This window comes from Kogia breviceps, chromosome 9 (assembly GCF_026419965.1).
Source record: "Kogia breviceps isolate mKogBre1 chromosome 9, mKogBre1 haplotype 1, whole genome shotgun sequence".
NCBI lineage: Eukaryota > Metazoa > Chordata > Mammalia > Artiodactyla > Physeteridae > Kogia > Kogia breviceps.
The window spans coordinates 19,650,076-19,663,373 of NC_081318.1; the positions used below are offsets into that span (position 1 = coordinate 19,650,076).

Sequence of the window (13,298 nt, forward strand, 5' to 3'; positions counted from 1 at the left end):
ATTACAGTATCACGTACACTATGGCTAGAACAGCCCAATTCCTAAAACATCTGAGGTCACATCTGAAAGCACAGGATGTTCACTAAGTTCTCCCCACACTGGCTGGTCTGAACTCCAATGTTTCTGAGCATTTGGCAACTTCTGCAATTTCCATTCAGCTCACAGTCCCACAGTAGCTATTTTCTGCCTTGGAGTGGGTGAAACTTCACATCTGACCAAAGACTCAACACTACTCTTTTCAGATTTCTGGGGCCCCTTCTCTCTGCAATTCCCTCTCCTTTAGTATCCTAACCCACAAACTGCAGCTGCCTCTGCACCCTTGAACCCTGAACTCTGCTTCATCTACTACTTAGAGCCTGCTGAGGTTTGTTCACTTTCCTATGTCATAGTTTGAAAGTGTCCCCAGAGAAGAAGCTGGGATGAATGTGAAAGTGACCTCATGTATTCTCTTCTCTCAACTGACCATGCTGATTGCCTGAGTCCACCCAGTTTCAAGTTACTTATGGTAGGAGGTAACCACATCTTGGACAGAACCAGAAGTCCTTAATTCTAACTATTTTTGAAATAGCTTTAAAATCTATTATCTCATTTCATCCTTAAAATAAACATGTAACCTGAAAAGCATATGTTTCCATGACAGATTAGCAAACCAAGATATAAAATATTAAAAAACCAGTTTCCAAGCAATAAAGATATTTCATTCAACACACAAATATTCATCAAGCACCTACTATGGGCACATGGTAATTGACATAGCAGCAAAACAAACTCATGGAATACAGTTGCAACCTATATTCTTTCTACTGAACCATCAATAAAGCACACAGACCGTATCCAAAAAAAATTGTCTAATGAATGAATAACCAGGAATCAATCAATCCACCAAGAGCATGCCTATACTCTCAAAAATAACTACAATTTACATACTGATTTATTTTTTTCCTGCAAAGAATCCTATTTGCCATGCAAATAATTTCATTTCTACACAGTTATATTTTTCAATTCCCTATATATCCTTAATTTTTTTTCCTATTAGTAGATACTGTCTAACCAAGTCACTTCTATTTAGCTATGTCAAATTTGCTTCAGCTAACTCTTAATCGCATTTCTCATTTTCATCTGGCCAAATCAAATATATTTTCCTGGCACATGGAGAGAAAATATAATAAAATTTCTAAATACCACCTCGGCAGCATCATACCAAACAGTAATATCATTCCTCCAATCTTCAACAGATCAAGCAAAGTGGCACATTTATACCTTACAGGTTTATCTTCATCTCTTAAAATAAGCTCTTGACCTGCCTTTTACCCCCAACATATGCAAGAGCTGACTGTAAGAAAATGGTCATAAACTTAAGCTACATGTTTATAAAATAGTGTTTAAGAACATTTTAATATTGATTACATAAACATATGACTAATTCTAGTGAAGTAAAATACATTATTACAACAGAAAGCCAGATACTATAGATCCTTGATTGCTACGTATTGAGAATCTCCTAATTTTAAAGCCTGGCCAAAAAAAGTTTGTTTCAAAGGTCTTGTGTAAATGATAGAAGTTTATAACATCAGCAAGCATCACCTTTAAACAGGAACACTGCCTTCTCACTCTGTTTATGATTAAGAGAATATTTTAGGTGGCTGATTTTTTTATGTTCCTACCTGTTATTCTGAATCAAGATGGCACCCGCTGTAAAAGGATCTTACCTGCAGAACATCTTGGATCTTCACCCACACGTCTGCCATGTCATACAATTTGACATCTTCCTGCTGAGTCAGTGGAGTCACAACAGTGTCCTGCAGGTATCCCAGGACCACAGAGTGTGCAGCAGCTACAGCATTAAACTTGTCAAACAGCAACTCCAGCAGTTCTAGAAGTAACCTAGTGAAAAAAAAAAAACATTTACATACAAACAAACACAAAATGATTGACACTGGCCTGCAAGAAAAACATCAAGCTAAAGTGAAGTAGCACACTACCATGTAAACAGCTCACTAAATTTCAACAGATTTCATTTCAAACAGTGGTCTGATCTAAGTAACTTTTTTTTTTTTTTTTTTTTTTTTTTTTGCGGTATGCGGGCCTCTCACTGTTGTGGCCTCTCCCGTTGCGGAGCACAGGCTCCGGACGCGCAGGCTCAGCGGCCATGGCTCACGGGCTTAGTTGCTCCGCGGCATGTGGGATCTTCCCGGACCAGGGCACAAACCCGTGTCTCCTGCATTGGCAGGCGGATTCTCAACCACTGCGCCACCAGGGAAGCCCCTAAGTAACTTTTGAAACGTTATCTAAGTGTCTGTTTCCTCTGCTATAAAATGGATATGGTGAAGTCAGACAGACAAAGAAAGACAAGTATTATATGATCACTTATATGGGGGATCTAAAAAATAATACAAATGAATCTGTATACAAAACAGAAACAGACTCACAGATGTGGAAGACAAACTTATAGTTACGAAAGGCGGAAGGGAAGGGGGAAGGATAAATTCGGAGTATGGGACTAACAAATGCAAACTACTATACATAAAATAGGTAAGCAATAGAATTTACTCTACAGTGCAGGGGACTATAGTCCGTATCTTATAATAACCTATAATGGAAAATAATCTGAAAAATATATATGTATAAACTGAATCACTTTGCTGCACACCTGAAACTAACATATTATTGTAAATCAACTATACTTCAATTTTTAAAAATGGACATGGTGTAAAAATTTTAAAGACAATTCTAAAGTCCCTAAACCAGCAAGTAGCAGCTCAATAAACATTTGTTTCCTTTTTAACATAATTCAGTGATCACTGTACTCTCTATTTATATAGGTAGTTTTTCTAAGGAATTCAGGCAATTTTTCAGACAACAGTTCTAATGTTACAGAGAATGTGCTATTCTCTAGCAATAAACTGGGCACTTTGGTAAGGACACTAATCCTTTTAGTCATGGAAAGCTGGGCTTACTCCCATTCAACTGTATAGCCTAACTTGCCTGAAAAAACTACACACCTGCCAAGCAGTCTGACTTTCACCACAGGGAACAGCTTGGACCTCCGCATTATCTCATTCTTCATCTTGAGAGATGGACACATATTATTACATCAATTTTATATACTCAAGGACACAAAATGAGGTTGCAAGGCAGCTGACCCTAGAACAGAAGTTGATTTCCATGTCAGAGCACTGAGCCACCTACCTCCCTCTATAGTTTTACAGTGTAGATGTATATTCAGAGATGGCTCAGAGCTTCATGTCATGGAGGCAAAGTAATTCCCCCATCACTGAGCCTTACAGCATCACTGATCACTCACACTTGGAATCATCCTTTCCTCCTCTGAAGTTGTATTTTATTCCACTTTTAAGGAACTTATCACATATGGCTCACATATGTGACTCAATCAAGGTGGGTCACATTTATTTATATATAGACATTCTACCTCCCTTCCCCATTATTATTCTTTTAGAGCAGGCACTGCTTTATACACCTCTGTAAACACAGGAGCGCTCAGAACAGTGATCAGCAAATATTTGCTGAATGAATTTAATGTGTATACCATGAATGAGTACAGACAATTTTGGAATGTGACCTTTATTGTATAATCTGTGGCTCTCAGTTCATAGTTCCTAAGTAGACTTATAAACCAACCTGGAAAGTAGAAAAAGAAAGCAAAACATCTTGTCAGCAATGTCAATTAACAAGATTTTATTACCATAAATAAGAGGCTATAACTACAATCTCATCAAAATGTATAGCATAATATCTATTCCTATGGCTTCTTTACTGTCCAATTACTGTAATCAATGTGCCAATGTGACGGCCAATAATTATGTTATGAGAAAACCCTAATATCTCTGACATTTTGATTGAGACAAGACAGAATCAATAAAAATGTACCTATTCCTCCCAATCTAGAATATACATATATAATCCAGAAATTACACATCGTATTTGTAAATAGGAGCCATTCTACCTTTGAATGATGATTTTTAAAAATCTTTTAAAGGTCAATTCATATTTATACTCACATTTACCTAAAACAATTCTTCACTTTCATTTGTGTTATATAAGAACCACTCAAAATCAGCAGAAAGAGGTACAAAGTACAGGAAGATGTATCTAACTTAACAACTAAAATAGTTAATTCAGTGTAGGTAAATAATCTGTGTAAGACTGGTATCTGGCATCATACAGAGAAAATACCTAATTAAGTAAGGTTCTACTTTTCAAATAAAGATTTATGCTGAGTATGTAAAAGCCTGTGGTTCCCAAATGTCCATCCACAGACCACAATGTATTTTTCAGTGGTAGACAGAAAAGTAAAACCATATATTCACGTCTCACAAAGGTAAATTTGATATTTTTGGTATTCTCTTGGTAAGAAAAATCTGTTATTTTCTCCCATGACTGCAGTGATATTGCCAAATGTCCTTACTTGACAAAATTAAAACGTAGTAACGTTATGCTATACCCCAACATTTCTGGAATGATATTTTTAAATTTTTATTTTATATTGGTGTATAGTTGATTTACAATGTTGCGTTAGTTTCAGGTGTACAGCAAAGTGATTTAGTTATACACGTATCGATTCTTTTTCCGATTCTTTTCCCATATAGGTTATTACAGAGTACTGAGGCGAGTTCCCTGTGCTCTGCTGTAGGTCCCTGTTGATTACCTATTTTATGTATAGCAGTATGTACATGTTAATCCAACCTCCTAATTTATCCCTCCCCCTCACCTTTCCCCTTCGGTAACCACTAGTTTGTTTTCTTTGTGCGTCTGTTTCTGTTGAAATGATGTCGATTCACGACATTCAGAAGTGTAAGGCATGCTGGTATCCAACTTCCCAATGGCATGAAGTTCTAGGTACAGGCCTACAAACCAGCAATAAAGCAGAAAACACTGGAAGAGGAGCGGCTCCTCTGAATGGAGGGGCTGCTGTCTGGTTATCTCCAGGGCTACTAGACTCCATGACTGCACGCACCTCGGCTGCCACTCAAGGACAAGAGCAACTCAGCAACCAGGGCCAGTGCTCTGTTTAGAAAACAGACCTAAGAGGGAACTGAGGTGTAAAATGAGATCCATCGTATCTTAGCAGTATGGAAATAGCAATCCCTGGATAAAATGCGACACAAGACCACCTTCTGCCACACCTAGAGGATCAAGACCAAGATAGTTGCGTTGTAGTGTGACTATCAGAGCCATAAGACAGGCTACAGAGGGAAGAAAAAAGGAAGAGCCAGGCCAGAAATCAAGACACTCTATTTGCCGCTCTGCCTACCTTGAAACATCCACCAATTTCAAAGAGAAGGAAGCTCTCCTCTGCCTTACCACAGCACAGTCTCGACAATACTAATAAAACCCGCAGCTCCGACATTAAAACTTAAAACTTTTGTGCTGCAAATGATACCATCAAGAAAGTGAAAAGGCAACCCAAGAAATGGGAGAAAATATTTGCAAATAATTTACCTGATAAAGGATTTATATCTAGAATACCTCAAGATTTCTTACAATTAGTAACAAGAAGACAGCCAAATTTTAAAATGCACAAAGGATTTGAATATGCATTTCTCCAAAGAAGATATATGAATGACCAATAAGCAAACAGAAGATGCTCAACATTTTAGCCATCAGGGAAATACAAATCAAAACCGGGAGATATCGGTTTTTGGATGGTTATGATCAAAAAGACAGACAATACAAAGTACTGGTAAGGATGTAGAGAAATTTGAACTCTCATACAGCACTAGTGAGAATGTAAAAATGGTACAACTGCTTTGGAAAACAGTTTGGCAGCTCCTCAAAACATTAAACATAGAGTTACCATATGTACCCAGCAATTCCACTCCCAGGTATATACCCTAGAAAAACAAAAACACACATGTGCACAAAAGCGTGTACACATGCTCACAACAGCATTATTCATAATACTAAAATATTTAAATAGTAGTAAAATAGTACTAGTAAAATCATAAAGTGGAAATCATCCAAATGTCCATCAACTAACAAATGGACCAAAAAAACCCGAGGTATATTCATACAATGGAATATTATTTGGCTATAAAAGGAGATGAAGTACTGATACATACTACAACATGAACCTTGAAAACACTATGCAAAGTGAAAAAAGTCACAGAAGACTACTTTGTGACTTTGCGTGATTCTATTTATATGAAATATCCAGAATAGGCAAATTACACAGATGGAAAATATGTTAGTGGTTCTTAGATAGGCGGGAATTACCCACTAAAGCATATGGGGTTTGTTTTGTAGGGGGGACAAAAATGTTCTGGAACTACAGAGCGGTGATGGTGGCACACCCTGTGAATACACCAAAAACCACTGTTTCAAACCATCAATTCACATACTACACAAAGCACTGATTTGCGTAGTATGTGAATTATATCTCAATTTATCTGTTTTTGTTTGTTTGTTTGTTTTTAAATCATCAGCTGTAGCTCTGAGTCAGGACAGTGAGGGCCAAACACCTCCCCTGTGGTGAAGTGAAAACATATAGAACAGTGAAAAAAGGAAACTGATGTCTCAAAAAGTGAAGTGAAGTGAAGTATTACGAACACTGACTCCTTCAGAATCTTACTACCAGGAGGACATTAGCTTTTCTCTTTCGGTTCACTTGTTTTTTGTTTGTTTTTCCTTCTTACATAAGTAATCGTTAAAGAAACAAAAGATGCACATTCTTTCCCAACATTGATAATTCCTAACCCTGTAATTATGAGAAAATCTCTCAACTTCTTCAAGTGTTCCCATCTGTAAAACCAAAGTATTAATTAATACCTGTTCCAGGAGCCTCACACAACTGATGGATGGATCACTTTAGACAATGAACAGAATTAGTTGAGGTAATTGTACTGTATTAAAGAGAGAGGAGGTTTCAGGATACTTTTGTCTGGATTTCTGGCTTCTGCAACTCTTAAGACAATGGTTACCCTTCCTGAGAGAAAGAGAAAGAGAAAGTGGGGAGAGGGAGAGAGAATGAGAATGAAGTGAAGACAGAAACTGTTGAAAAGGAGAGCTGTTGGATTTAGATCTGAAGATGTTAAGTTTAAGGTGTTACATACCAGTCCTCGGATATGCAAGTCCAGAGCTCAGGAGAGAGACTGATATTGGAAATTTGCAAAGTGATAAATATTTGAGAGGTTGAGATTACTCAGGGATAATATGCAGAGTAAGACAAGCAAGCCAACATTCCCCGAAATAGCAGCAGTGAAGAGATGTTCAGGAAGTAGCGAGGCAGGAAAACGACGACAGGAAGGAAAATTGTAGAAGACAGTGGAGAAGAGAATAGCAACAGAGCCAAGGCTACACGGCAGCCAGCTGAGGTAAAGACAGAAATGTACAACTCACAGGTCCCAGTGACCTTGGCAAGAAGGGTTTCAGGGGAGCACTGGATGCTGAACTCAGCAGTGGGATAAGGAGTGAATGGCTAATAAGGGAAAGAATCCAAGTCAATCACACACTTTGCAAAGGCTGACGATTCCTCACCAACACATGCCTTCCTAAAAACAGAAAATGAAAAAGCAAGTGACTCTCTCGCAATGCAGCAAGAATAAGAGAGACCAGGAATCACTCACGTGAACAAGACATAAAATGCACTAGTCTGGCCCAGTTTAAAGCTACCAGAAATAAACTGAAATATGCTGTTAATATTCACATACACCCGCTGGCTGCCCACCCGACACTAGATTGAGAAGACAAGCGTTTGCCTTTCACTGCAGACACACTCAGGATGACCTGCACACACAGAGCCCCAAAAAAGTCATCCCCTGAACTTGAGGACGCAGGGAGGAGGAAGGGTAAGCTGGGACGAAGTGAGAGAGTGGCATGGACTTGTATACACTACCAGATGTCAAACAGACAGCTAGTGGGAAGCAGCCGCATAGCACAGGGAGATCAGCTCGATGCTTTGTGACCACCTAGAGGGGTGAGATAGGGAGGGTGGGAGGGAGACGCAAGAGGGAGGGGATATGGGGATATATGTATATGTATAGCTGATTCTCTTTGTTATAAAGCAGCAACTAACACACCATTGTAAAGCAGTTTTACTCCAATAGAGAGGTTAAAATTTTTAAAAAGTCATTCCCAACCCTACTCCGCCAACAAAATATCGACTAAATAAAAGAAGAAATAAAACATGACACTGCATCTAGCTCAGTTGCTTAAATCCTGTTAGGATCAAGGTTTTCACCACTGATCCAAAAGACAAAAGAGCAGGCAGAATCATTAAATTACTAGAGATTCCTTAAACTGAATTGAATAAGAAAAGGCCTCACACAGGAATAAGCCTAAGAACCACAGAGATTAGAATTTCAGTTAATTGCAATTTCTACCAGTCAGAAGAAAATCGTGCGTGCGAACGCACGCGCACACACGCACACACACACACACACACACACACAGAGGTTTATTTCCAGAGTCACAAAGCAGTATGCAATCATATGCAATACAACACCACAGTCAGCGGAAGAAAACTTTAATCCTGGGATGGCAATGTGGTACAAATGCCGGTATAAAGGACTGGCATTAGAAAGCTGGACTTGGTACCAGCTCTCTGCTGAATAGCCGTGGGATTTCTCAGTACATCATGGGACTGTTCCAAGTCTCAGGCTCCTCAGACACAAATTTCCTCAATTACAATTTCCTAATCACAAATTGTGAGAATTAAATGCAATAACATAAGTGAAAGTATACTAAAAAGCAAGCTCAAAACAACAGTAAATTGCTTCCTATACCTTTAACGGTTACCATCTAAAGGGGGAAAAGGCGGGGGGGGGGGGGGGGGGGACAAGAGATACTCCAGATGTCCCTATGGCCCAGTTGCATCTCTGTCCTTCCCCCAGCTTAGTGAAGTCCTGCTTGTATTCCATAAGATACACTAGTACCATCCCAATAGAACCCCTCTTTAATTCTGTCAGTTGGAGGTGGGTTCTGTCACTGCTAACTAAAAGAGGTCTAATTCACAGAATAACAGCCAATCCCTTCATTCCCCTTTCATTCTATAATCTCTCAAAAAAAAAAAAAAAAAAAAAAAAGCAGATGATCACAATGGACTGAGAGAAGTGACAAAAGAACATGCATGACCTCCTGGGCCAGAGAGTAAGAACACAGTCCCTATTTATGTACCCACACCTCTCCCCCAACACATGGCCCAGTGCCTAGAGTTGCAGGTGCCTGAGTACATATGAGTAAAAGAATGAGCAATTTAGGGTGGCAGCACTCGGAGAAGTCCAGGACTAGAGCCACCAACCTGGGCTCCTCTGCGTGGGGCCAGCAGCTAAAGCTGTCATGATGGACGAGAGCCCTTAAACAGTGAGGCTGGAGTGAGATGATGATGATGACAACGACGAGGACCACAAAAGACAACTACGTCTTCAGAGCCACACTGATGACAGCAGGCCGGGCGCCGTGTGAAGTGCACACTTTATCCTCGGGAGAACGCTATGAGGAAGGTACTACTTTTATCCCCACATTATAGACAAGAGAACTAAAGCGCAGAGACAAAGAGAGACCAAAGGGCTCGATTTTGGAGAATGTTTCTTTAAAAGGATGTTAGGGGAAAAAGTAACTTAAGAGAAGAGGACAGAGTTATCAGTACTATCAAATGCTACGGAACCCAAGGCTGGAAAGAGCATTAACAGAACAGTCTATCCTGCCTCTGTTTTCTCGCTGCCAGCCAGTTTACCCCTGGTTCTCTCCTAAAACAATTCCTGCAAAAGTCTCAAATCATCATTCTTCTCAATCTAAGATATACACACTACTCTATGTAAAATAGATAACCAAGGACCTACTGTACAGCACAGGGAACTCTACTTAATATTTTATAATAACCTATAAGGGAGAAGAATTTGAAAAAGAAGAGATACATACCCATGTACAACTGAATCACTCTGCTGTACACCTGAAATTAACACAACATTATAAATCAACTATACATCTAAATAAATAAATAAGACCTCTTCAGTCCTTATTCAAGGAGGTGCAGTGCTTGTTTCTACTGACCACTCACTCCTCCTTGAAACACTGCCTTCCACGGGCTCCAACCCTATCCTCTTCCACTCTCCTTCCACCTCCCTGGTTGCGCCTTCTCAAGAGTCTCTTCCTCAGCCTGTTCCTTAAGTGCTGTCAACTCTTCTCAATTCTCATACTCTCTCTGGGTGAGCTCATTCACCACTTATGGCTTCAATCATCCACCCGCTAATGACTCCCAAACGTATCTTCCGTCCAGACGGCTCTCCTGAGCTGTAGACATCAAACCTAACATGTCTTAAATAAAACTCATCATTCTCCTCCCCAAACCTACTTTTCCATTTACCTAAGTCAGTGAACGGTACCACTTACCCCAGAAAATCATCCTCCCCTCCCCTCTTCCTCAAATCCAATCAATTACCAACCTCTTTTATTTCTACCTCTACCATGGGCCTACTTTAGCCCATTGCCACTGTCACTCTGCTAATGCAGGCCTTAGCATCTCTTCCCTGGATTTTTAAAACAACCCTTAGAGGAGACCCCTTTCCTCCAGTCCTTGCCTCTCCCTCTCTAGACCGTAAATTCAATGAGGGTAAGAACTATGCCTGATTTATCACAGTATTCTAGTATTTGTCATAATAGTAAGCATATGACAGGCAATAAATGAGTATTTGTTCAAAGAAAGAATGAAACAATGAGCTCCAGCAGATGGGGGCGATAGAGACCGGATTGCAGATAACAAGAGGCAAGGAAAAACGAATTACTGACCGTAATCTCCTGGAAGGAAATTAGAAGACCACAACAAAAATATTTCACACAAAATTCTCCTCTCAACAAGATAACCTCATCAACATAAACATGAGAACAAAAAGAAAATACAGTTACAAGCTGAAAAATATATATGCATTCAGAGCTAACTTTAATAATACTGTGTTAAAATCTACTTTGTGTTAAAAAACATGAAAGAGTCGAGAAGAAGCAAATATTTGTTCTTTAAACATACTTCCAATTACCTGGCAGGTTTTAAAAACAGGCTTCTTATAAATACAAGCAAAATGTTACCTATTCTCCCAGATAGCCTACTAACTTCCTACCCATAGCTACTCCTATGTATCTCATCTTGGAATGCCACCATGAAAAAAGGCAGAGAATTAAGGAGAAGAAAATGTTAAGGAATAGTCACAGTTGCACAAGTCAAGAAATGTCTGTGGTATAAAGATATATCATCAAGCTGTGAAAATGTTCAATATTTAAGGTGAGATTCAACTATCTGAATCTAAATTTAACATCCAGGTAAACCTGAATTAGTCATTCGGCCTGAAAATCCACGTTAGCAGCCAAGAAGCTGCCTTACTCGGTCACGAAGTAAAGATACACACCCAAGGTAGATCAGTTCTGCTCTACTACTTATCGGCTGGGACCTTAATATCAGGTTTCTGCATTTTCCCACTGACAAACAAAGGCATTAACCACAGAATATTTATTTCCCTCCTTCCATGTTCTAAAAGATAAGAAAATACTGAACTCTGAGCTTGGGTTTTATATGAAAAATTAAAAGAAACTGATCATCAATTATTTCATATCAAAATGGTCTTCGTTTTACACTCCTGTATCTCACATACACATTTTCATAATAAGCTTGGCTGAGCTAATATTTTTCATTTCAAACAGGACATAGATGCCATTTAATCTTCAAGGTTACCCAATAACTACTTCTAAGGGATAGAGATTAGTCTCACCACTTTTATTAATAACAATCTTCATGTAAAGAGCAGTTACTATTTGAGGAGTGCTGACTAATTCTCCATCTGCACTATGAAAAGAATAGGAAAAAACTATTAGCAATACAGAATGAAACACAGTAAAAATAAAAAGAACCGGTCCTGGCTCTAGTAATTGCCTTCCTGTGTTACTTCCCCACTTGTCAAGTCAGCCTCTCAGGCTCAGTTTCTGAATTCTTAGTAGATGACCTCGAATGAACTTCTAGTTCGAACGTGTGGCAAATTAGGGACTGAAATAAGAAAATAAACCCAGGCCCTTTTTCTTTGAATTAAAGTATTAGTATCATTCTTTCAAAAGCCTTTCCCAGGACAGTCTCCTCAACAAAATATGATGAAAACACTGAATAGTCATATGCAAAAGAATGAAACTGGAACACCCTCTTACACTATACACAAAAATCAACTCACAATGAATTAAAGACTTGAACTTAGCACCGAAACCATATAACTCTTACATGAAAACACAGGAATAAGAGCCTTGACATTAGTCTTGGCAATGACTCTTTGGATTTGACACCAAAAGCAAAGATAAACAAGTAGAGAACCACATCAAATTAAAAGCTTCTGCACACCATCAACAGAATGAAAAGCCACCTATGAATGGGAGAAAATATTTACAGACCATATATCTGATAAAAAGTTAATATCCCAAATGTATAAAGAACTCACACAACTCAAAAACAACAGCACAAAACACAATCCGATGAATGGGCAGAGAAACTGAATGGACATTTTTCCAAAGAAGACATACAAATGACCAAAAGGTACACAAAATGGTGCTCGACATCACTAATCTTCAGGGAAATGCAAATCAGACCATAAGGAGCTATCACCACACACCTGATAGAAGGGCTATCATCAAAAAGACAAGAGATAACTAGTGTCGGGGAGGATATGGAGAAAAGGGAACCCTTGTACACTGTTGGGTGGGAATGTAAACTGATGCAGCCACTATGAAAAATAGTATGGAGGTTCCTCAAAAAAATTAAAAGAACTACCATATGATCCTGCAATCCCACTTCTGGGTATATATCCAATAGAAATGAAAACAGACTCTCAAAAAATATCTGCACTCCCATGTTTATAGCAGCATTATTCACAAGAGCAAAGACATGGAAACAACCTAAGTGTCCATCAATGAATGAATAGATAACATATGCACACGCATGCACAACCCCACGCTTCCACTGCAGGGAACAGGGGTTCGATCCCAGGTCAGAGAACTAGGATCCCGCATGCTGCATGGCATGGCCACAAAACGCACACGCACACGCACACACACACACCGTGGACTATTATTCAGCCATGAGAAAGAAGGACATCCTGCCATTTGCGACAACATGAATGGACCTTGAGGGCATTAGGTTAAGTGAAGTAAGTCAGACAGAGAAAGACAAATACTATATGTTCTCACTCATGTGGAACCCAAAAGAGCCAAAGTCAAAGGAACAGAGACTAGAGTGGTGGCTGCCAGGGGCTATGGAAAATGGGAGATGGTGGTCAAGAAGTACAACCTTCAAGTTATAAGATGAATAAGATCTG

General features: G+C 39.2%; 1 protein-coding gene across 1 annotated transcript in view; it reads right to left on the minus strand.

Moving 5' to 3' along the window:
- Positions 1–13,298, minus strand: part of EXOC4 (exocyst complex component 4) — an 826,096-nt gene that overhangs the window by 709,113 nt on the left and 103,685 nt on the right. Inside the window, exon 7 of the mRNA XM_059074406.2 lies at positions 1,710–1,884. Within this exon, the coding sequence (XP_058930389.1) occupies positions 1,710–1,884 (175 nt within the window). The remainder of the gene's footprint in view (positions 1–1,709; positions 1,885–13,298) is intronic.